This window comes from Oryzias latipes, chromosome 8 (assembly GCF_002234675.1).
Source record: "Oryzias latipes chromosome 8, ASM223467v1".
NCBI classification, from domain to species: Eukaryota; Metazoa; Chordata; class Actinopteri; order Beloniformes; family Adrianichthyidae; genus Oryzias; species Oryzias latipes.
This window is the reverse complement of record NC_019866.2, coordinates 15,235,363-15,260,122: the sequence shown is the minus strand read 5'-3', so window position 1 is coordinate 15,260,122 and position 24,760 is coordinate 15,235,363. Positions and strand designations below refer to the sequence as shown.

The following is a 24,760-nucleotide window of genomic DNA, read 5'->3' as shown; positions in this document are numbered from 1 at the left end:
TAATTACATTTCATGACACTGAAGGACATCAGGGTGAAATTAGGCAAAATAGAAATGAAAGAAATGATTCCAACAACCATAGCTGCCATGACAGCAAGAATTACATCCAACTTTTAAACGATTTGTCATATCTGCTGCTAGTATTTAGGGGAAATGATTTCTTGTTCAAACTAAATTGCCTTTTATTTTTGCTCTCTTTTATGTTTAATTTAATTCTAGATTCTGAAAAGGCTGAAACTCAGGTCACACGGACCAATCACAGCGCAGCGAGCTTCGGTTATTTGTGGTCCAAGGGGGGGGATCACCAAAGAGCAAACGTGACTTTGATAATTAAGATGATGAAGGGCAGGTGTGGGCCTCACACTGTACTTTCACAACTCGGTCGCAAACACAGCCGGTTGCTCGGCAACTGTGTCCGCAGAAAGGGGTTCCTTGTAAGGCCTGGATCTGAGACGAGACAAGAGGTCAACGCTCGCCTAACTCCAAACCCCAAAGAGAGCTAAAAATAGCCCAAAGGTGTGCATGTCAAGTCACAACGCAGTAAATCACAGATGAAGACAAAGCTTCCATGGAATATGTGGCATCAGCTGTGTGGAGGAAGATGGAGGAGAAACTCTGTGTGGGATAGAAGTCTGCAAATGAGGGTAGAGTGACGCATGAGCTGCTGGCTGCGTGAGGATTGTTGTAACACAAGCTTCTTTCTGTGTGTCTTCTCCCAGAAATCCTCATCCCCTTCTGCCTTACTATCGTCACACATGCAACTTTTTTTTAAATATCCAAGGACAATCCTCACTATTAATAGGAAGTGTTGTCAACTGGCTCTGGAGAAATGGAACCTTCTGTTCAGCTAACTATTTTTGCACTCCTTTGTACTCATGACCCTTCTGACTGTCAATTACAACTATATGGCACATTAGTAAGATCAACTTAAGTTTCTCAGAGGCCGTTCTTTACGTAATATTATTCAATCTTAGCTCTTCTCAACATTATGTGTCATTTCAGTGGTTCTCGGTCAGGGGGAATTGTTCTGGAGCAGCAGAGATGTTGTCAGCGTTATATTATTTGCTTGGGTCTTCTTTCAACAGTGGGCTCTGTTGATTCCAGCTCTGGTGTGGTAATCAAACTCCCGGCATTCTGCAGGTGATTTATTAGGCTTGGGTTGACGTCCGGTGGTAGCGTCCCCTTGGCACTCCCCTGGGTCTGATTGCTTAAATAAACTCTAATTCACATCTTGTGTACACTTTCAATGAGAGGAACTCTTGTTTCTGAGTCAAGAACACAAGTGACTGAAAGTTTGTCCATAATAATCCATCAATTTATAAGTTCGCTTCTTTCCACTCCCTTTCAAGCAATATTTATTAATTATGTCTAATTATCCTAAGTTTGATTAGTTACTGTATGAATGTATAACTGATGATTATATTGTTTTTGTGTATTATTTCTATTTGATTGCTTGAAATAAACCATTTCAAATCAACATCAAATCAAATTTAGGTGAGATTGTGAAAATGTATTTGAGTCTGTTTCAGGTAGCATTAAAAATAAGTCAAAAATACTATTTTCTTAAATTTGTTGTTTATATCCTTGTGGTGCATTCTTCTTAATTAATTGAATAACAAAATACTTTAAAGTGTACATTTTTAATATTTTGTATTTTGTAATATTTTGTTATATTTTATTATGTATTATTATGGACTATTTATTTTTATTCCAATTAGTTTAAGTAAAAGAAAAAATTTCTCACAGAAAATGCAGTAATCCCCGTTCTGTATAATACACATCATCCAAATCTGATAAAGAGATGAAACTCCGGTTTTGCATAAAACAAAATAATAAATAAATAGGCAATTTTTGTACCATACAATACAAAAATTGTCTAAAATCACCAATTACACAGAAAAGCTTCTACTTTTCTATTTTCCAAGTTTTTATTACCATTTTCTACAATTGTATCTCAGAGGTCCACAGTGTTCTTGAGCAGAATACTGAACATAATGTTCCCTTGATGCTTCTACCAAAGATGAAAGAAATATCTAAAAAAAAAAAAAAGTACAGCAAGAGAAGCAATGTGTGGAAGTGCAATGGTGCTACATGAAAATATATGAGTGGCAATGCTTATTTAAATTTTTTCAAACTCGTATGATATTTGATACATTTATGAGAACTCATAACTCATTAGCATGTTCAAAAGTTTCCGTAAAAACCTATTGAATAGAACTAGGTGCATGTTCTCTGCCCTGTAGTTCATCCTCATTCCACTAGGGGCAGTAGAAGGGCTTTGCCTACTCATTTCTAAATAGTCGCTTCCATAAAATCTCAAAAACACTTTTGGCGGGAAAAGTGTTGCTAATTTTCAAAATTTTATAGTGAGAAAAACTCACCTCATGTTATTCTTTTTTTTTAAACTATTCACTGCATTAAAAAATGTAAGATTTGTTGATAATTAATTCTTTACAATCCAGTTACACCATGTTAAACATTTGAGACAGTGGGTAAATACAGTGTTTTTTTCCTAAACACCCATGTCAATATTTTTGCATCTTAAACCAATATTGTTGGGAACAAAACTTCCCAAATCACACAATGTGTCACAATTGATACTATCTAAATCTTTCTTTTTAAACCCTTTGATTTTATCAAGGGGTTTAAAAACATCTTAATTCCAAAAAAATTGAATTTTCTGTTCATTCTTTACAGTAGTGCAGGGTTCAGGAATTTGTATTATTTCTATGGGGCCTGTTTTTGCAGTGAATTGGATTGTTTTATTCTGAAATTCCCACACCAAAACCCTTTTTCTGACTTAAGCAACATGCTATGAGGTTGGAAAACACTCTGCAGACTTGATGGTTGAAGCAAACAATCAATTGGGCCCTAAACACGTCGCTGTTTGTGCATCTGTATATCAGGAATAGGGCCTGGGTTGGGATGGCACTTCAAGCTTAGCACCATTCCAGCTAAACACCTGTCACAAACACACACAGGCATGCACGCACGCAAACACACACATGCTCACATCTGCGCACACACTCTTCTGGTGCATGCCGCGCACTCCGTCTGTCTGTCTCTGTCGATCTCACTCTCTCTTGAACACATTGTGACATGCACAGAAATGTTGACACTTGTGTCTGCAAGGTCACATTTATAGTCTCACATGGCTGCTCTTTACTGTCTTCTTATTACAATCTGCATCTGTACTGCCAAGCAGCCGCTGCCAAACCGTGTGTACGCCAGCAAGCGTGTCCTTTTTTCTTGAACACGCTCTGGTTTCAGTTGGACTTTTTGAACTTGATCATGTTTTTTGTGTGCCTGCATGATTAAATGAAAGACCCAGACAAACATCCAGATCAGTTAGATTAACAAAAGGAACTAACTAAGACAACAATGTCCCTGAACTTCACACTTGTTTCCTCTCCACTGCCCTCTCTCAGCTTCCTTACTTCATCTTCCTCTAACCTCATCCATCTCCTTGTCATCGCTTGTGCGTCTCCCGCCCTGCAGCCATTCTCAGCCTGCCGGCGCTCAGGCCCGTATAAGGAGGAGCCATCCGGCGAGGGAGCCAAAGGGTTAAATATATTCTGAAGCTTTGAGAATCCCAAACATGTCCAACAAACCTGCTAACATTGGCACAGTGGGGCATTCAATAGGCCCATTTGCTCATAGTCTCATTAACATAAGCATTTTTCAAATTCAACTAAAACTGCAGCAAATAAAGTCCGTCCTCCAGTTTCAACATGGAGTCAAGTCCAATTGAAGTTATACAATCAAAGACTGTAAAGAAAAAATCTTTTTATAGGATTTCTGGCTCATTCTCTGTCATTGAGTGAGGTGAGTGGATGAAGAATGACATAAACAACCGTCCTCCCTTCTGTTTACAGTTAATTTCAGGCAAAGAGGAAGTCAGAGAAATAAGAAAAATCCCTGGTCTGCAGAGGGGGATCTGGAAAACCAGGTAGAACACTCAAATGTGATTTAAACTGAAACCACCTCAGCTCCATTGAGACCACGAGATAAACCATAACACCCCCATGTAGCCACATCTAAAGCTTAATATCTCATATTTACAATAATATGACACAATAGAAAAAGTTGTTGCTGCTTGAAAACAGATTGAACTGTTTTCTGATGTGATCATTTTATTTTGCTTGCTTCACAAGGCAGGCCTTTCTGCAATGCATGGTGGGTATTTTGTCGTGCAATCCTGTTTATCAACTATTTTACTGCTTATTTAAGGCCAGAAGTCTCATTTTATTATTGTAAAAGTATAAATACAAAGTCAAATTTTTACTTTTTAATTAAATGTTTTTTTTATTTTTCTCTATTTTGTTTATTTCAATTTTAAAAAGAATAGTTCAAACGTTTTTGAAAACGGGTTTTAAAAAGGCAGGTTTCAGAATAAATGAACCATCCTAAATCTACTGATTGATTAAAGTAATCTAAGTAAGACATTTTATTTTAAGTTTTAATTTAAATTTTAATTTTAATGCTCATTTTTGAAATAGAAACCTGCAGAAATGGCTAACATTGAAATGCTACATACTGACAAAAATATACTTCCATCATTCTCATTTGAATTTAAATTAAATGGAATTGGAACTATTGGCCTTTACGCAACAAATTCAAGTATTTGTCTTCAAATTTTGACAAAAATAATCTTTAATCTAATTTTATTAATGAAGCAATGCTAAATTTGAAATATGCAAATCATTTCTGTCCTATAAGTTATATTAACAGTCTTATCAAGTTTTAAAAAACATTGAATCCAAACAAAGTTGATTTAATGAGGAGCCGAAATGAAAACAATCAGAAGCTGAACAATGCAACAACAGCAGGAACAGACCTATGACAGATAGATTGTGGGTTTCATTGCTTATAAACTTTACAAAGAAAATAATCTCTTCAGAGATTTTTAGTATCATCTCAGTTTGGGGAGTCAGGATGATAGTGGCTCACCTTAAGACCTTGTGACATAAGAGTGCAACGTGAGACTGTGCTCACTCTGTTCTCAGGGACACGTATTTCAGAGGGTGTCTAGCCTTGGTTTACTCCCAGGGGGAGTTTTCCAGGTCACATGACTACCAAGTGACGAGGCAAGACAAAACAGGCATCATAGACGGGTGAAACAGGGAATAGGGCGAGACATTGTGAAGATGGCAAAAAAGATTTTCACACATCTGAACTGGGAGACAGCTGTAACTATTGTCAGAGGTCGATACTTCATGTCAAGAACAGAGAGGTCCTTTGGAAGTTTTTTTTAAAAACAATTATTTATTTGATTTTCTATATTTAATACAGAGCTGTGAGCGGTAAAAGAAGGAGAATCTCACAGATTGTCAAGCAAAGGTCAGCAATTTTAACAACACTTTCTCTGCCATACCAAGCTTACAAGCTGAAAGTATATTTGTGGCAGGGATTGCAGTTTTTGCATTTTTGTTGATGGTATGTTTCAACACGGCCACAACAACCCCTCCTGACAATCTGTGTCTGGAGCCAATCAACTCATGTCTAACCTAGTAAGTCACACATATCAACTACAGACATACAATCCATTTTGTTTACAAATAAAAAAGACTTGTGCAGCGTAATAATATCAGATTTTCTTTGGAAAACCGATGTCGCTACGTATGATTTCCCTATTGTGGAACACGGTGGTGGTGGGATTATTGTTTGGGCTCTTTTGTTTCCTTTGGTGCAAGAGGAATTCCCTGTAGTTTGCAAATGTTGCGTTAAATGTGTCCCATTATAAGGCTAATGATAGACAAGTAAACAAGATTATCCCTGCTGTGCACAGAGTTGGAGGATAACTTTAAAAAATACTATTTAATTCCATTACAATTAGCAGCATCTCACCAACAACTTTTTTTTAAACAAAAGTTGTTGGTGCAAAGTGCTGGACAAACTGATGTAAATTATATTATTTTTTACTTCCTCAAGTCAAGACCAATGGCTTTTGCTGGCGCAGTTTCCAGCTGAATGAGGAGCAGCCAGTCTGAGACTCAGCACCTCCAAGTCTGATGTCAAGTAGACTGCCCCCTCGGGGGTTAAAAACAAATCAGTTGAGGACTGATCCTTCGGGGAACAAGTCTGTGACAAAGCAGCATGACAGGTTGCAGAACAGCGCCTGCTGAAGCTTCATTTTTAGGGTTGTTGTGGCCATCAGAGATAATAAGGTGCAAACCTCGGCTCTAAGGAGAAACTTGGACCAGTCTTTTTTTTTTCTTTTTACACTGAAATGGACAGTAAAGGTAGTTTGGATATGTGGACGGATTTTGGCATATAGGATGAAGAGGTAGCTGGATGGATAGATGGATGATGAAGATTTTTATGTTCATAAATGCCTCTCTAATCCAATCCGGAAACAATTAAAAGAAAAAGAAAAACAATTGAGCATTTCTTTATTCAAATTGTTGTGAATCAGGAGCAGACACAAAAAAGAACCAGGAAAAAGCTTGCAGCAGTGATATGGGACCTACAACGGCAAGACAGGAGCTCCCTGCTCCGCTCCATGCTGCTGCATCCACTTGTAGACAACTAAATCGACGTAGATCTTTATTTTCCTCATCTGAGCTGGTATCTGGCTCAAAACTGTATGTCTGGATGGCTCCAATACTGCTCGCAATTTTTGTTGCCCCCTTTAATGTTAGGTTGGGGCTATGAGGGGCTGTAAGTTAACAGGACAGCGCATAAACAGAAGGATGATGGGAATTGGAGGTGGGCTTACTCCGCACCAACAGTCCCGCCCACAACTTAGATATGAATTTCTCATGAATTCTTGCAGCTATCCAGCAACTATCCCCTGGAAAACAACACACGTTTTTTATTTTGGCTGAAAACGGCATAATCATAATTAAAAGACCACTGGGAACGATTTTAACAAGTGATCAAAAGATGATTGGAGTGGGACTCAAAGGACTTCTTTATTCTACCCAAACCTTTGGTCATTTGTATGTTTTGCATGAGGGTGGCTGCTCAGAATCCAGACATCTGGGTGGAATAAATAGTTCATTTATTTGCCAAAGATTGGCTATTAATATAGAACTCTGTATTTATTTATGATCATTATTAATGGAAATAGTTTTCCCAGCCATAAACATCATGCACATAGTTATGCGAACTGGAGTCAACTTTTATGTGAAAGGAAATTCTTTTTCAAAGCTTGACCACATCAGGGTCTTGTCTTTCCAAGGCTCACGTTTTCAAACCTTCTCAAAAGAACACTGAAATTCTGCCATTGTGTCATAGCTGCCTGCCTACACGCCCCTCACACTATTTATACCAGAGAAGCACAACTGCTGCTATAGGTACAGTTACAGTGAGGCACTTCAAACCCAGCTGCCCGGCCTCAGCTAAGAATATAATTCAACTTACACACTTTACGCACACACCAATGTTTCACTGCTGCTGCTTTTGCCCCTCCACCCGCATCGTCCTCCCTCAGTGGGCTCCCTGGATCTATCACACTGATGAGGTGCTCCAGGCAGGCGCACCTCCCACACTGAGCTGCCTGCCAACAAGCCCTCCCAAACACTGGTTACATCATGATGGGCCTGTCTACTTCCAGCTAGAAATTATTATTCATATAATGACTTTATAGGAAACATGGATGTGGCAAAAATCAACGGGAGAGACATTCTACTTAAGGTTTGCTGTTTGGCGTTTTCATTCCAGTCTCAAACAATCAAAACTGCCTAATTTAGACAGGGGAAAAAAACCCAAAATTTTTAACCAGATTTTTCAGTCTGGCCCTGTGACCCATTGAAAACGTTCGGTATATTATGTAATGGGTGATAATACTACAAAGGAGGCCCTGAACTGAATAAGAGCAGCTGTAATCTAATTTCAAACAGGAATGGGAAGCATTTCACTTTAAAAAAAAACAGCAGCTTGTCAGTTTCTGGAAAAGCAGAAGGTGTTCTTTATGAAAAAATCAACAAACATTTCAGCTTTTTATCAAAAGAGCGCAGACTCTCAGCTTTATTTGGGATTTTTATATTTTATTACAATGTGTCATAACACTTTTTTCCTCCTAAAGAGGATAAAAGCACAAAGCAAACAGCACCAGCCTTGTGGCTTAATCACTATTGTTCCTTCTCTTGTTCATGAGATCCCACCCCTTAAAATAACAGCAAAAACGAAAGAAGTGAACATTTGCGAGGGGCTGCATTCTCATTCCAAATGCTTTTTAGGAACAGCGATCACACTGACGTATGTTTGTGCACGTGTCCCATTTGAGGACAGCACATCATTATCGCCACTGAGCTTTACTAGCATTAGAGTCCCAGTGATTGGACTGAGCAGCCTGATACTTGCAGGATATTGAGCTAAATGTCAGGGAGCCGCCTTGAGCTTTAGTTGAGGCGGCCCCCCAACACCAATCTGGGTCAGAGGACAAAGACCATGGAACACAGCAATGGTGTTCCTTTAAAGTAAAGTTCCATGTAAAGCATGCGTACATTGTTCCGTAGAGGTTCCTGACACTGATACTACAATTACACTGAATGTTATGAATGATCACTGTGCGTAGAGGTCAAATAGCTGTCCACGACAAGAAACCAAATATGAGTGAGCTAAAATGCACTTCAGTGTTTCTGAGAACATCCCTCCTCTGCCCCTCGAGAACCCCCCAAACCGCTCTGCTACACCATCTAAACCAAGGGTCTGCAACCTTTAATGCTAAAAGAGGCACTTGGACCAGTTTCTTACTGACCAAAGCTAGCAAGACCTACAAACTCCAACTATAAAAATTTACAATTTATAAATGATTTTGTGGCCCTTAATTGTGCTGTCCTAGGCACTTTAACGTTGGGAGTTGGGTCATCTAGACCCACTAGACAGTGCACTGAACTTTTTTCTTCAATGATTTGTGATCTTCACTGGTGTCTATGGATTCCACCTTTATCCACCTTTGTCATGGTAGGGAGAACACGTCAATGGTCATCTTGATCCGATGGGATAGCACAAGGGTTACGCCAGCTTTTTTATGAAATGTAGCTTTTAATTTTTTTCCAAAAATTAAATTCTAAATGTAGCAATTTTAACTTCTTTTACTTTTGACAGAAGCACACACATTTTCCTTTCAAAATAAAATTCATCCTGTGTTAAATAGGATACTCCTGAGTACAGTATTTTGCAGCTACATACTGTTGTGCAGCATAAAATGAGCTTTAAACGTATTCTAAAGGACCCCCCCCCCCCCCCCCCCCGGACAGTAGATGAATCTTTTTACCATCACTTTGCTGAGTAATCTGAAATGTTACAGAACTAAACATAAATGAAAAAATGTAAGTAAAAAACGTACCTTTAATTCAGATTGTTAGCATTTTTCTTCAAAGCCAAAGAGCCACAACGAAGGGATAAAAAAGCCGCATGAGGCTTCGGAGCTTCAGGTTGCAGACCCCTGATATAAACGATAGATAAACGATAAATATATATAATATATATAAATAAATAAATATATATATATATATATTTATATATATATATATATATATATATATATATATATATTTATAAACGATAGATATATATATAATATATTGTCCTTTGTGTTTAAGGATTTGGATCCATGTCAGACATGTCATTTTACTCAGAAAGGCACAGTAATGAAATCAAGAACAGTAACCAACCTCTCTGAACTGAGCACAAACTGCTGCCTTGAGGTCTTCCCAAAGATTGTTTTCAAACTATTTCAAACTTTTTAGAACTGGAAAAAGTACAAATGACAATTCTCCCTCCACTCTGCTCTAAAGTTAATAAAGATTTTTGCACAAATTAGTTTTTCTTTTCTTTCTGAGCAAAAAACACAAATTCTATAGTTTGGTAGTTTTGTCTGAGTTTCTATCCTCAGCTGTTAAATTTGATTGATTGATTACATTTAAATTATTAAATGTAATCAGACGGTTATAACACAGACTATTTCTGCTTAAGTAGAGATTCTTAATGAAAATTGAAGACACATCTTTTAATCTTAGCATTTAAATAATTCAATTAATTAAGTTTCCTATTTATTCGGCTTCCACTTGCTAAATGGCTATTATGGTTTATCATTTGAATATAAATCCTCTTCCATCTTTTAACTTATGCAGCACCTTCTGAAACAATGAATGTTAGTTATTAGTTGGCTCGATTCAAAATTACCTAAATTGAATTACAATATTAAATCATTTTAACAGCAACTATTTTTTTTAAGTTTAAATGCCTTCATCATGAAGTGAACCTATTTATTTAACACTTTTTAAAATTATTTAATTTGTCTTTCATTTCATTGACTCATATACAAACAATAATTCTTAATATAATTTTTTTGATTTTCTCTCAAAACTGCCTTTAGACACTGGCTACTATTTTGCTCATTTCAGTCCAGAATTATTTTCTTTTTACTAATAAGCATAAAAGGCCCATTGAAATGGTTCAAAGACATGAACAAATGTATTTACATTTCTGTTTTCGGTTTTCCTTATGGTAAAATGGCGTATACATATATAGAGCTTTTCTTTTTTCTTCTTAGAAGGCCGAAAATGTTTTACAGTCCCATGCACACACACATTCACACACTGATGGTGGCCCCGCTGCCAAACACTTGCACCAACCTATACCCACCAGGAGAAAGGGGGGGGGTTTACCCAAGGACACTTCAATACACGGGCGCGCAGGGCGGGAATCGAATCTGCAATCTTCCGATCCTGCTCACACTTTGGGAATTACTTTCATGGTGCAAAAGACATAATTTATGTCACATATGTAACAAAAAAATTGAGATACATTTATTTGTTTCACTCTGACAGAATCAAAATCACTGAAATGAAGAAGTGAAAAAAATGTACATAACTGTTAATTATAAAAGAAAAGTGTCCAAAGAACTTTTTGTCCCTTTATAATCTTACAAAACAACCTGTAATATTGGAAGCAATTGATAAAGAAATGGGATGTTTACACCTTCCATCCCTCAAAAGCTGTTGATGTTTACATCTTGGGAAGCATTTATGAGTTGGCAGACATGTAAGCTCACATGTGCCAGTCACCTCTAAATCAAAGCTGTTCTTCTTTGTCCCTTAGAATGCATGCACTCCTCAGCCCATCTCTTTTCAGCTTGCAGGGCAGTAGACCCCTCTGCAGTTGTTGCCCTCTCTTACCCCCTTATCTCCCTTCCTGTCTATTCTTTACCACAGGCCATCCCTGCCCACCTATCTGTGACGTTCTCCACCAATGGGAGGTGACTGCATGTCCAGTTGGGCACCAATGAGGGGACTTTTACAGCTATATAAAACTTTTCAGGGCAGTTTGGAGGGTTGCACTTTCTGTCAGCCAGGGCTCAGAGAGGGGAGCAACAGCCCAGAGAAGGAGAGAGTAAATGCAGGGGGGGTTTGCCGGTTTTTAATCCCAATCCCACGCGTGAAGAAAGTGGTGGGTGAACACACATCCCTGTTTGGTTTGAGTTTCAGCCTCAGTCGCTCAGACTGATATGCTCATTTTTTTCTTAATCCCCTTTTTTTCTTGAAGCCTCTCCGTTTTACTGAGGATGGAGAATGCGCACAGCAAAGAGTCTGCCGAAGTTCTGGCCCACTTTGGCGTCACTGAAGACACTGGCCTGTCACCTGATCAGGTGAAGAGGAACCTGGAAAAATATGGCTTCAATGGTGAGGGAGAGAAAGAGGTGGATGGATGGATAATTAGATATTTTTTAAAAGCAATACCATGACTGGTGAATCACAGAGTGAAGTTATCTGATGACTGGATTCAGATTGGATAATAGATGACAGATTAACAGGGAGGGTTGGGTTTGAGGGGCAAACACAGAGGAGGGCGGAAAAGTGGAAATGGAGCCTGATAAAAACATTTTTATGAAGCAGAGGTGTCTTGATTTCACTTTTTGCAATAAATCTACCAAATTTAAGAGATCTGAAGATCTGGAAATGGAAACTGTCAGGAGAAAACTTTAGTCAAAACTCTCAATCATCTCTACAGATATCCTCCCATGCATGTATCTACAGCTTCGGTTGGTCTTTTGTCTTTTTGATGCAAAAATCATGTCTCACCTATTACGACACCCTAATGCTGTCCCTATGTCTCCACCAACAGAGTTGCCGGCAGAGGAAGGTAAGGCCTCTATAAAGTCGGTGTATTTCTGTCGCCCCTGTTGCAAATGCATGGTTTGTCTCAAAGATTGCATCCTCCAAATCTGTTTTACGCAGAAACACCTGCTCCCCCAAACATCCTGTTGAATAAAACACACTCTATGACAGCATGTCTCGTCAGACAGAGAAAAGTGACCCATACCACTAATAACCCACAAACAAGAACAATCGTCAGCTTTTAAATGATCAGTTTTGCACTCACAGGTGTTGCAAATTGAATCAGTTTGTGAGTTGTGCATGGATGACCTTGGACTTTGTTCTGCAAAAGCAAAACACAAGCTCTTTCTTTGGCCTTTGTCTTTCATCAGGGAAAAGTATCTGGGACTTGGTTGTGGAGCAATTTGAGGATCTGTTGGTTAGAATCCTGCTGCTGGCTGCATGCATCTCCTTTGTGAGTTTCCACACATTTTCATTGAACATCACATGATGTTAGTCATGTTTCTAGTAGACTCTTTCCTGGTGCAGAAACTATGTTTTATGAGTAAAAAGAAAGGATATTTTATAAAACAAAATAGTCAAAATCTGATTTTAAATGGCAGCTTTGAGGCTATCCCTTCCAAAAAAAAGATTTGCCTTTAATTTATCTTTCATATCATATATATATATCATATATTTATTGAATTTCAAAAACCAAAGAGTTTGAACAAGTAAAATGACTGATTTTGAATGGTTTTACATCAAAAGTGTTTTTAAAATTAATTCTAATCTATCTAAAAAGAAAATTTGACAAAGGTTTTGAGAACCAAAAATCAAATCTAAAAGGATTTTCCTACTTAAAGGACACTTTTATTCTAAAAAAACCCCTCTGCTTTTATCTCTAGTGAAGTAAAACATTAAACTGATTGTCCAGAGCTGGGATGCCACATTTCTCTGCTTATCAATGCAACTATTAAAGTTAGAGTTGTTAAATTACTGTTAAACCCCTTTTACTCAGAATCCTTTTCTGGATTGCTCCTATCCCTTTCTTCTTTTTGAAGCAGAGCAGGTCATTGTTTTAATCCTCAGCCTCCCTGGACACCTGTCACTGTAGCCTTAGAAGGCCTGACGGCTGTGAGGAGGGGGGATCAAAGCAAAAAAACTCAGAAAGACAGGAAGTGAGTGACAGTGTGTCTGTGCGCAATCGTTATTTTAAGAAAGTCCCAAGCCTGGATGAGAATCTGTACCCTTGGATAGAGGTCAAGGATGGAAGGAACGAGGGATGGCTCTGTGCAGCAGGAGGGACACAGAGTAGAGTGGGGAGGGGGGCAAGTTAGGGATTGGGTTGCACAATGGCATTGTGTGCTGCAATGACACACAAGAGGAATAGATTGAGAGTCGGTTTCCAGAAGGGTTAAATACTGTGGATTTATCTGTTCATACTCGCAGGAATGTTCAATCACAGGCTCTGACGCTCATTCTAGAGATCGATTGGCTCTTAGAAGGGAAGCAGTGTGAAGACAGACTAGAAATGTATTCAGAAAAAACAGAAAAAAGATGGAAGATTAAAAGCAATGGAAAACAGAGAGAATCCTAGATAATATCTTGACCCTTTCCTCCTCTAGCTTGGCCTACACTCCGCTGGCCTGCAACTAATCTGTGTCAATGTCAACACAGAGAAGTTCTGAAACAAAGATTTAGGCACCCCTGTCTCATAAAGCAAAGCACATGTTCAACTGAACAAGAGTCACGTGTACTTCAGGCACACGGAATGACGTAAGACACAAAAGCAATTGTCATTTGATCCACCGGTGGATCATAAATAGCTGCATGTTGCGCCATTTTTATGTTTGTGCTAGTCAGCAGTAAAAGATAATACAGACAACCTGAGCAACAGCTGCACAACAAACGGAAAGAGAAGACTCTTCGGGCTTAGGGGCAGTTGTGAAGTTTTATTTAACGAAAGCTAAAATAGAGTCAGAGTCATTATCTGTAATCGCATCCCCATAAAATGTACTTTTACCTTAGTGCTGATTTAATATTCTTAGACTTCATGGATCACTAACATGCTGCATCTCTCTGCACCTCCCAGGTGCTGGCCTGGTTTGAGGAGGGCGAAGAAACGGTCACTGCCTTCGTCGAGCCCTTTGTCATCCTGCTCATCCTCATCGCAAACGCCATTGTGGGCGTGTGGCAGGTCAGCGAGCATGATGCTGCAAGGACACAAAGTTGAAACAGAATGCTTTTGTTTTACACAACTCCCAAACAGGCTCATGAAGTATCAATCATACACAATGTCCTTGACAAAGGTTTGGTTTGGCGAGGACCTGAAAGTTCATGTGAAGCCAATGCGAAGTGGGAATGGAATGGTGTCCTTGCTGCCTTGGAGGTTTAAACTGCCATGTGCTTCATTATAGTCCACACTGTGAAAAAATACAGAAGGATGATCACGTTACCACAAGCCTGAAGTGTATTTGAGGAAAGGTTCAGATCGACCCGGCAGCAGTCATTTGGAAACTATGCACAAGGATTCACACATGAAGGAGAGTGGGAGAGGAAGGGCAACTAGAATAAGTTTTGTACTTTGATGCAAACAGGGGCGGCTTTGGAAGAAATCACAGTTTGAACTGGTTGATTGACTGAAATCTCCTTTCAGCAATGTTTTTTAGTCAGTGCAGAGCAAGATGTTTATTATAAAAAGAGAAAGAGGCTTGCAAACTAGCACTGTCAGAAAGGTCTAACTACTATGTGGGTTTTATAAAAAAAACATATGAACACATCAAATAAAACATATAAATATCTCAAATGTTTTTGTATTCGGATTCATGGAGACGTTGAAATGAGGGAACATCTTGTCTCGCAACAGGAGCGAAATGCAGAGAGTGCCATTGAGGCCCTGAAGGAGTACGAGCCCGAAATGGGGAAGGTTTACCGGGCAGACAGGAAGAGTGTGCAGAGAATCAAGGCCAGGGAGATCGTTCCTGGGGATGTGGTAGAGGTATCAGGTAAAATCTACCGGCTTTAAGATTCCCTTATTGTTTCATGTACTGCATTTACACTGAAAAAGTGCATTGTTCCCCAAAGAATTCTGGCATTGAAGGGTTCAAAGTTAAACGTTTGTCCCAAATGAGCAAAAACATGATATTAATCTGCATTTTCTTTTTATAAAGGCAAAATATTTCAGGTTGTAAGGAATAAACTTCTTAAAACAGTCAGAAAAAAGAGAAAATAACTAAATTAAAAAAATGAAATGAAGAATTTATTTTAAATTGAAAATTAGTAACCTAGAACATCAACCCGCAGCATATCTGTGATAAGTCTAGAGCCTTATGTCTGACTTTTGCACAAACCAATTTAAAAATGAGTCAAATACTAATTTTGCTGCCTAATGTAAAGTCCCCATGACATGAAACATGGCATAAAACCTGTACTGGTTCCCAAAAGGACTTTTTAAAGTATTTTTTTGCAGCTTTTTTAAACATTGATCTGCATATGTGCAGAATATGAATGCAATAACAAAAATGAATTTCAAATAAAGAGAGCATAATTCACCTTTTTTTTTGTTTTGTAAGACGCGATACAAGTAGTTCAAGTTGTACCAAAAACCCTGTTACTTCAACTTCTAAAATGCGCTCATGTGCATGTTATGTGCCTGAAAATTTGCACCAACTTTTAAAGGCAGTCCCAGAGAAAAGGGGGCGGAAAAGCTTCAGGGATGAAAAAGCAAGCCTGAGAATAAACGCACTTAATGTCCACTCTCTCTTGCTGTCCACCTGTTCTTTTCATTGCATGATCTCCCCAAGGTCTCCCTCTCCCTGCGACTTTCACTGTGGTATCAGCTTTCAACAACAGCACCATCCATCCAAAGTGCTAAAACCAGTCAATCAACCCTCCATTCAACTGTACAGCTGCTTTCAAATTGTCATAAAGCTTTGTTAGCAACTGTCTTGCCAACCTAAAAGGAGCTTCCTGGCTCAAAAGGCAGGTGTAGATAAATTATTTTTTATTTACCGTTTGTGTTTTCTGGATTTAAGTTGGTGACAAAGTGCCAGCTGACATCAGGATCATCTCCATCAAATCTACAACGCTGCGTGTGGATCAGTCCATCCTCACTGGTAGGAGTTCAGAACAAATCTAGAGTTTGGGATGTCCAGGACATTGTTTTCTCATTCTATCCAACCTTCCCCTTCACAGGGGAGTCTGTCAGTGTCATCAAGCACACTGATGCTGTCCCGGACCCACGAGCTGTCAATCAGGACAAGAAGAACATGCTGTTCTCTGTGAGCTTCTCTCCTGCCTACATAAACGACATTTCTGAATGTCGTTTTTGCTGCCACTGATAAATGAAATTTCCCCATTGTGGGATTATTAAAGTCATCTATCTATCTATCTATCTATCTATCTATCTATCTATCTATCTATCTATCTATCTATCTATCTATCTATCTATCTATCTATCTATCTATCTATCTATCTATCTATCTATCTATCTATCTATCTATCTATCTATCTATCTATCTATCTATCTATCTATCTATCTATCTATCTATCTATCTATAATCTGTTTAACCATATCCTGACTTCTTATATTTCCACTAAATTCCATTTTTAATCTAAAACCTGTCAGGGGACCAACATTGCTGCAGGTAAAGCCACTGGCATTGCTGTTGCAACGGGAGTAACCACCGAGATTGGTAAGATTCGTGACCAGATGGCCGCGACTGAGCAGGAGAAGACTCCACTGCAGCAAAAGCTTGATGAGTTTGGAGAGCAACTCTCTAAGGTCAGTTACGTTCCTTGCATCCAGGACGCTTTGTTGTGAAATGTCTACAAAACAGACTTCCAAAATGGGTCCTTAGTCGAGCGTGGAAGAGACATTTGATCCTGGCTGCCTCCTCTGCAGGTCATCTCCCTCATTTGTGTGGCTGTGTGGATAATCAACATCGGCCACTTCAATGACCCAGTCCATGGGGGTTCCTGGATGCGTGGAGCAATCTACTATTTCAAGATTGCTGTGGCTTTAGCCGTGGCTGCCATCCCTGAAGGTAAACCCCAGGGATGTTCTCAGGTTATCATTACAGAAGTCAAGTGCGTGTTGTGCCACTCATCTAAATGATGCGAAGGCAGTAATAATTATTTTCCTCACTTAAAGGGGTTATATATGCTGCAAAATTAAAACTAGATGAGTAAAATTGAGCAAACACTATTGTTTCTCACCAAAGAACATGGCTAGATTCTTAGATTCTTCAAGATAGTAAAAAGAAATTTTATTTCAACAAACGTAAGTGCTTTATAAGAGTTTTATTTATTTGGTCTGACCGGGAATTTCCTAATTTATAGAATTTGTGAAAGCTTTACATTTTCCCTCACAAACCAACTTCTAGAGGGATACAAGCTGGAAATTAAGGCCAGAAAACCCGATTTTCACTGAGTGACTTACTTTTGGGATAAACAGACTCTTAATTTTATCCTCTTTTTACAGTAAAACATCAAATAAAATGTCACTCATTCATTTATCTAATAATAAATTCATATTTTTTTGCAGAATCTATTTGATTTCTTTTGCAAAAATTTGTACAATCTGTGATTATTTTGTATCTAATGAACAAAAAAAACTGGAATAGGTCCAGTCCAGATCTTTGTCCCTACTAAAAGAGATCTTTTCAAAAGGTGACACAAAGATGCCTGACCTACTTTGAAGTAAGACAGAGCTTTCAATAGAAAAAAAAACATCTCTTGGTTAATAAACATCAGAACCATGTTCTCTCTTAAGTTCCACCTTTCTTTTTTTATCAGTATGTTTACATTTCTCCTTGCGTCCACGGCAGGGTTGCCTGCTGTCATCACCACCTGCCTGGCCCTGGGAACGCGTCGGATGGCCAAAAAGAATGCCATTGTCAGAAGCCTGCCCTCTGTGGAAACTTTGGGGTGCACCTCTGTCATTTGCTCTGACAAGACTGGAACCCTCACCACCAACCAGATGTGTGTGACCAAGGTGGGGTCTATTTACATGTGTGCAATCATACGTCTAGTAAAGGACAGATTAACACGTATGTCCATCTCTTTGCAGATGTTCATCATTGATAAAGTGGAGGGGGACAATGTTGCCCTCGGTCAGTTTGACATTTCAGGGTCAAAGTACACCCCCGAAGGAGAAGTGTAAGTGGAAAAAATGACACTTGTGATCCACTCTGAACAGCAGAACTTAATGAAACTTTCCTTATCAGCACGCGGAACAGTTCGCTTGTAAAGTGCGGCCAATATGACGGATTGGTGGAGCTGGCAACCATCTGTGCCCTGTGCAACGACTCATCACTGGACTACAATGAGGTCCGTGTGGCACCAGGATGTTTGAACATGCTGGATCCTGCAAGACAAGTTCAAGAATGAATTTGTTTAACTCTTTTTTTTTCTCTCTCTGCGGTGCAGTCTAAGGGTATTTATGAGAAGGTTGGTGAGGCCACTGAGACAGCTCTGTGCTGTTTGGTGGAGAAAATGAACGTCTTCAACACTGACGTGCGCGGCCTGTCTAAAGTGGAGAGAGCCAACACCTGCTGCTCTGTAAGTCCACAAAAGAAGCTGCAAAAATAGGGAGTCAGATGTGTCACAAACATTACCAAGTGTCTGTAAAATGGTTTCTAAGCAAAGACTAGCCCAGAATGACCAAGCACAGAAAATTTACCATGTAGGACAATAGGAACCATCTTGTAGGCTGACAAAGAGATTTCATAAAACAAAACATTTTAGAAGAAACAATATTTTTATACTAGAACAATCATTGGCTCTGGTTTAAACAAGCCTCAAACTGATTGAGTCTGGTGAGTCATTACTCTCCGCTGTCACACAGTGACTCAGTGCTCACAGCTAAACCAAGTTAGTCCACATGTTTTTCCTTTAAATAAACAATTAGTAAACATTCTTTTCTAAAATTTTTGTATTTTAATTTGCTTTTGCTAATTTGCTTTAAACTGATTTGAGGTAATTAAATGCGTTTACCTGTTTACATTCAAGCATGAGTTGTCTGACTGAAATTGAAATAAACTACATGTATTTAGGTTTATAGAAAAAGTAGCAAATTATTTACTCAGTTATTATGAAAAATAATTTTAAAAATTCAATAAAATAATTTAAAACATTATTTTTCCAAAAAGGTTTCTATCTTCTAGTCAACAGTTTACATAAAGAGTTTACTGTTTTCTAGTAGGTCATGCTCTTTAACCTCTTAGGACCTGGCATGGAAATCATATTTTGGGTTATATTACTATTCTGCTTAACTGGGGCCCTAGTAAAAGGAAATAATAAACATATTGAACAATAGCTTGAGGATTAAGAGGTTAATGATTAACAAGAAATACACAGACCTAAGAGCTACTAGCTACAAACCAAAAAAATGTAAAACAAAACTTTAGCAATAAACTTCATAAAGCATGTTTTCTTCTTTTCAGCTATTTCAAAAAATTGAAGCAGAAAGAAACTAAATGGGAATGTTGCACATAAGACAAATAACAATAAATAATGTCAAGTAAGCCATTAAAAAAAGAGAAAATTCAATGTAAATTAGTCTTAAATTCAAAAATGAATAACTGCTTGTTATGGGGGTTATAGTGTATTTCTGTCTACATTAATAAATACATTAATAAACTGCAATTTATTTTTGCCCACTAATTTTTGTTTTTCTAAACCCTCTACCTGGACAGGTGATTAAGCAGCTGATGAAGAAGGAATTCACTTTGGAGTTTTCCAGAGACAGGAAGTCCATGTCCGTCTACTGCACACCTGCCAAGTCAGCCAAAGCTCCCGTTGGGAGCAAGATGTTTGTGAAAGTGAGTTTGCTGATTGCACATTTACATAATGCAGGGGATTTGCATAAAAAAATCAAAAAGTAACATAGAACTTTTCAATAAAGAGTTGTTCTCTGTGCAACTCGGAACTCTTAAAACCATCTGCCTGTGTCCTCAGGGAGCTCCTGAAGGTGTGATTGATCGCTGTTCGTACGTCCGTGTGGGAACCAACCGTATCCCGCTGACTAGTCCCGTCAAAGACCATATCATGTCCGTCATCAAGGAATGGGGTACCGGGCGAGACACCCTCCGCTGTCTGGCATTAGCCACCCGAGACACCCCTCCGAGGAAGGAGGAGATGAACCTGGAGGACTCCAATCATTTTGTAGATTACGAGGCGAGTAAAACTAAAGGTCATAATCTATTATAACATTTTGGGTTTTTTATACAATACAGGTTTTATTTCTGCTTTTTGCTTTTCCATAGACTGATTTGACCTTTGTGGGATGTGTTGGGATGCTGGATCCTCCTCGTAAAGAGGTCACAAGCTCCATTGAGCTGTGCAGAGCTGCTGGAATCCGCGTCATCATGATCACCGGTCGGCATCAAAAACTAAGAGAGCGCAGCTCTATCCGTCACTGTATCTAAAAAAATGATCATGTCTGCCCTTCTCCTCCAGGTGACAACAAGGGGACGGCTGTGGCCATCTGCCGCCGCATTGGCATCTTCACCGAAGAAGAGGATGTCACTGGGAAAGCTTTCACTGGTCGTGAGTTTGATGATCTGTCTCTCTATGAGCAGAAGAATGCCGTCAGGAAGGCTTGCTGCTTCGCCAGAGTAGAGCCATCTCACAAGTCTAAGATTGTTGAGTTCCTGCAGGGCTTTGATGAGATTACTGCCATGGTGAGAAGAAAAAGAAACCTAATGATTTGTAAAAATAAATAAATAAAGCAAATGAAGAGATTTCTCAGGTTTCCCTTTGTTTTGTCTCTAAGACTGGTGACGGAGTAAATGATGCCCCTGCCTTGAAGAAAGCGGAGATTGGCATCGCCATGGGCTCTGGCACTGCCGTTGCCAAGTCTGCCTCCGAGATGGTCCTGGCTGACGACAACTTCTCTTCCATTGTATCTGCTGTTGAGGAGGGCAGAGCCATATACAACAACATGAAGCAGTTCATCCGCTACCTCATCTCCTCCAATGTCGGCGAGGTTGTCTGGTGAGTATTACTCCCACCTCACTGAAGTCGACTGTTTCTGCTGGAACTCGTCAATATATGTCTTTGCTCCTCAGCATCTTTCTGACTGCTGCTCTGGGTCTACCTGAGGCTCTGATCCCCGTTCAGCTTCTCTGGGTCAACCTTGTGACTGATGGTCTGCCTGCCACAGCACTGGGGTTCAACCCTCCTGACCTGGACATCATGGGGAAAGCCCCCCGCTCCCCAAAAGAGCCCCTCATTTCTGGCTGGCTTTTCTTCAGATATCTGGCCATTGGTGGTACGGTCTTGCCCAAATAAATTTACACCTTTATTGACCCGTGTTGGGTTTGTTGTTACTTAAATCCACCAATATACATAACCTTTGCAGGTTATGTCGGTTCAGCGACTGTTGCAGCAGCTGCTTGGTGGTTCCTGTACTGTGACGAAGGTCCAATGGTCACTTTCTACCAGCTGGTTGGTTTTGATCTTCAGAAACTTCTCCTACACAAACACTTTGCAGACAAACAAACGTTGCGTCTTCATTCTTAATCTCTTCCCTATCAGTCCCATTTCATGCAGTGCAGCGAGGACAACGAGGACTTTGACGGCATCCGCTGTGAGGTGTTCGAGTCAGCTCCACCCATGACCATGGCTCTGTCTGTGTTGGTCACCATTGAGATGTGCAACGCTCTGAACAGGTGAGGCTGCACTCCGTGCCCATCATATACACAGGACTGCAGGTACACAGAGGTAGATCATCATGGCTCTAGTTAACATTGCGCCTTTGAAAAGACTTTAGCATGAAAACTTCCATCACGACCTTTTGGAGTTTTGAGAACCTCCTCTTCACAACAGCTAACTTTTGCATCTACTCTCAGTTAAAAAGATGGATTTATGATACTTTTGCCAACAACGACTGTTCCAAACTGCGCAGAATCAAATCAAATCAAATCAAACTTTATTTATAAAATAGCGCTTCTCGTGCATTTTGTGCAGCCCGAAGCGCTCGAACATTAAAAACAGAAAACACACAATATTACAGTAAAAACCCAACCCACCCTTCAGCCTTCCCACTCCCCTCCGTTAAAACATATGACCCATGGCCCCCACGTACAAAGAATAATGACTATGTAACTTTAAATAAATAAATAAGAACAAACAAACAAGTACGGATTGGCTCTGCTGTGAGGAAACAGTATTTGGGAATCCTTTCATACCAGGAGCCAGCTTGGCCATGGGAGCACCGCCACAGCGCCCACCCAGACTGGGACAACACTGGGGTCCACGTCACAGCCGTGAAGCTGCAAAATTAGACCCCAGCCGCCCCAGCAAGGGCAAGAACTGCAGCAACAACCGCTGACCAAGCCGGCAAGCCCTGGAGGAAAAGATCCCCACAAGAAACACTGGGGCTAAAATAAGGATAAGATACTAAAATTAGAGAGTTAAGATTTATATAAAAACATAAAATTGAGCATAAGATGCATAAAATGAAAATAAATACCTAAAATAGCCTATACTAAAACTAATAGAATAAATTACCACTAAAAATCAACTAAAAGCTAAATTAAAAAGGTGGTTCTTGAGCCTCTTCTTAAAAACCTCTACAGTCTCTGCGACAGAACTGAAATTGATGGGGTGTTTATGAAGCCTCCACCTCTTGAGGGTGAGATACTTGACCCATGAAAGCCGGGATGGCAACCTTATCAATTCAGTTCTGAAAAGGATTTTTTTTGTGTGTGTGTTCTGTTCTGTTAGGTTTTTGTTTTGTGAACGTTTTTTTATGCAGAGGCTGCTGTGTCATCTATATAGTGTCAGGGGAAAGGTCCTTACAAAGAAATGTCAACAAACCTGATTAAAAAGGTGTTACAAAGAGTTGGTGGTCTTCTCCATACAATCAAGCACATAAAACTGAAAAATATATTGCAATAATATGCTAAAGATACACTGTGACCTCATGTTTCATAGGATTTCAAGGTGGGGAAAAGAAATCCACACGTTTTTTGCCAAATCCAAGGCTAAGTTCAGAATAATCTTCAAGACTAAAAACTTTCCAGATGGTGAAATCAAATCTGATGCTTATGACATCAGAAGGAACTTTCTAAGAACCCAGCCTAACCTAAAAGGGAAAAAAAATAATTAAGTAGATCTGCTGCTTAGAAGGTTCAACTTTTTATCTTGCGCCTGCATTAAGACGCTTTTTTTTCCCTCCAGTTTATCTGAGAACCAGTCCCTGGTCCGTATGCCCCCTTGGAGCAACCTGTGGCTGATGGGTGCTATGAGCCTCTCCATGTCTCTTCACTTCATGATCATCTACGTGGACCCTCTGCCCGTGAGTTTGACCCCATCTCCAAACACCACCGCTACACTGACACGCATCCTGCATGTAAAGATTTGTAGAAAGCAGAATCCACACGAATGGATGTTGCTGTTTTACATTTTATGTGTAAAGTTCCAACAGACTGCTGCTCTCATCCACAGATGATCTTCAAGCTCACTCACTTGAATCTGGAGCAATGGCTGATGGTGCTGAAACTCTCCTTCCCAGTCATTCTTATTGATGAGCTTCTCAAGTTTGTGGCTCGTACATACCTGGAAGGTGAGTTCAGACCCTTGGAGCTATTATTTTCCTTCTGCACAAAAACATTTTAGCTACAACTATAAACTATATGAAACATGAAACTCAAGTATAACCAATAAAATCATTTTTCTTTTTAGCTAATACCAATCTTAATGAAATTGATATAAGTATTTTTTTTTATCCCAAAACACATTAAATATAAATCCTTCGTTGTATTTTTCTAATCTAAAATTAAGTACATTTGATTAATGGATTGTTACAAAAATAAAAGCCAACTACTTTTCCTTTTAACCTCTTATTCTAAGCTGTCACAGGTTGGAGGTTCCCCGCCCTGATTCTAATGTCTTCTCTGATTATCTTGATCTAATTTCCTCTCCTTGATTGTTTTTCTTCGCCGTTTCCTTGACAACACAGTTTAAACCTGTTTCCCCATCCTCATTATTTCTGTAACAACTTAAGGTATTCCCCTGACTCCATTAAATGTTTTCTCTGCAATATGCATGTTGAAAAGGTAAAACAAGTGTTAATGCATCTAAAATATTCTCGTCGTTTGGTTGAAAAGTGAGCAAAAGTCCTTTTAGTTCTTTGTACATCATCATAGCTAAATGCCTAGCTCATTAGTGCATTTTGCATGCTTGGATCCCTTTAACACCCTACTTAACTTTTTAAATTATTACTTTTAAATAAAACTGAACTGCTACAACATTAGAAAGCATATTTTGGACCTAATGCACCCTCAAGAATAAGGACAGCATTTGAGCAGCAACTGTGTGGCGAATATTGTGACACAATGATCGAAAACGAATATCCAACAAGTTAGTGAATGAAAACGTGCTCTTTTCCACAATTAACTCCAAGAAATCACAAGTCAGTTCCAAAAAACAAACTAATAAAATACTCAAATAAATGTGAAATTTAATTTTTAAGCCTGCAATTTACCGCTTTTGGTTCTGTTCATACAGGGAAAGTCTAAAGGCGATGGAGACCTGAAGAATCTGAGGCGAGGAGGGCGGCGAGACTCGGAGGACAGAGAGAGACAAGCGCTCCGTGTGAACGAGAGGGCGCCAGAAGTCACATGATCAATGGAATGAATACAAAAGTGATTTGAAAATACACACCAAAAAAAAAAAAAAAAAGAGCTGAAAAACATTTTTCTGTG

At 39.2% G+C, this 24,760-nt stretch overlaps 1 protein-coding gene across 1 annotated transcript; it reads left to right on the top strand.

Annotated features, from left to right (window-relative positions):
- The first annotated feature begins 11,266 nt into the window (after nt 1-11,266).
- Nucleotides 11,267-24,737, top strand: atp2a1 (ATPase sarcoplasmic/endoplasmic reticulum Ca2+ transporting 1). Its single transcript, XM_004071530.4, has 25 exons — nt 11,267-11,400; nt 11,497-11,633; nt 12,076-12,093; nt 12,440-12,522; nt 14,140-14,244; nt 14,914-15,052; nt 16,082-16,162; nt 16,242-16,327; nt 16,675-16,830; nt 16,951-17,092; nt 17,876-18,042; nt 18,118-18,206; nt 18,275-18,377; nt 18,477-18,608; nt 19,745-19,870; nt 20,007-20,225; nt 20,315-20,426; nt 20,508-20,731; nt 20,824-21,044; nt 21,119-21,321; nt 21,412-21,497; nt 21,588-21,721; nt 23,235-23,352; nt 23,502-23,619; nt 24,564-24,737. The coding sequence occupies exons 2-25, from the start codon at nt 11,516-11,518 to the stop codon at nt 24,572-24,574; spliced, it is 2,991 nt and encodes a 996-aa protein (XP_004071578.1). The 5' UTR covers nt 11,267-11,400; nt 11,497-11,515; the 3' UTR covers nt 24,575-24,737.
- Nucleotides 24,738-24,760: the final 23 nt, after the last annotated feature.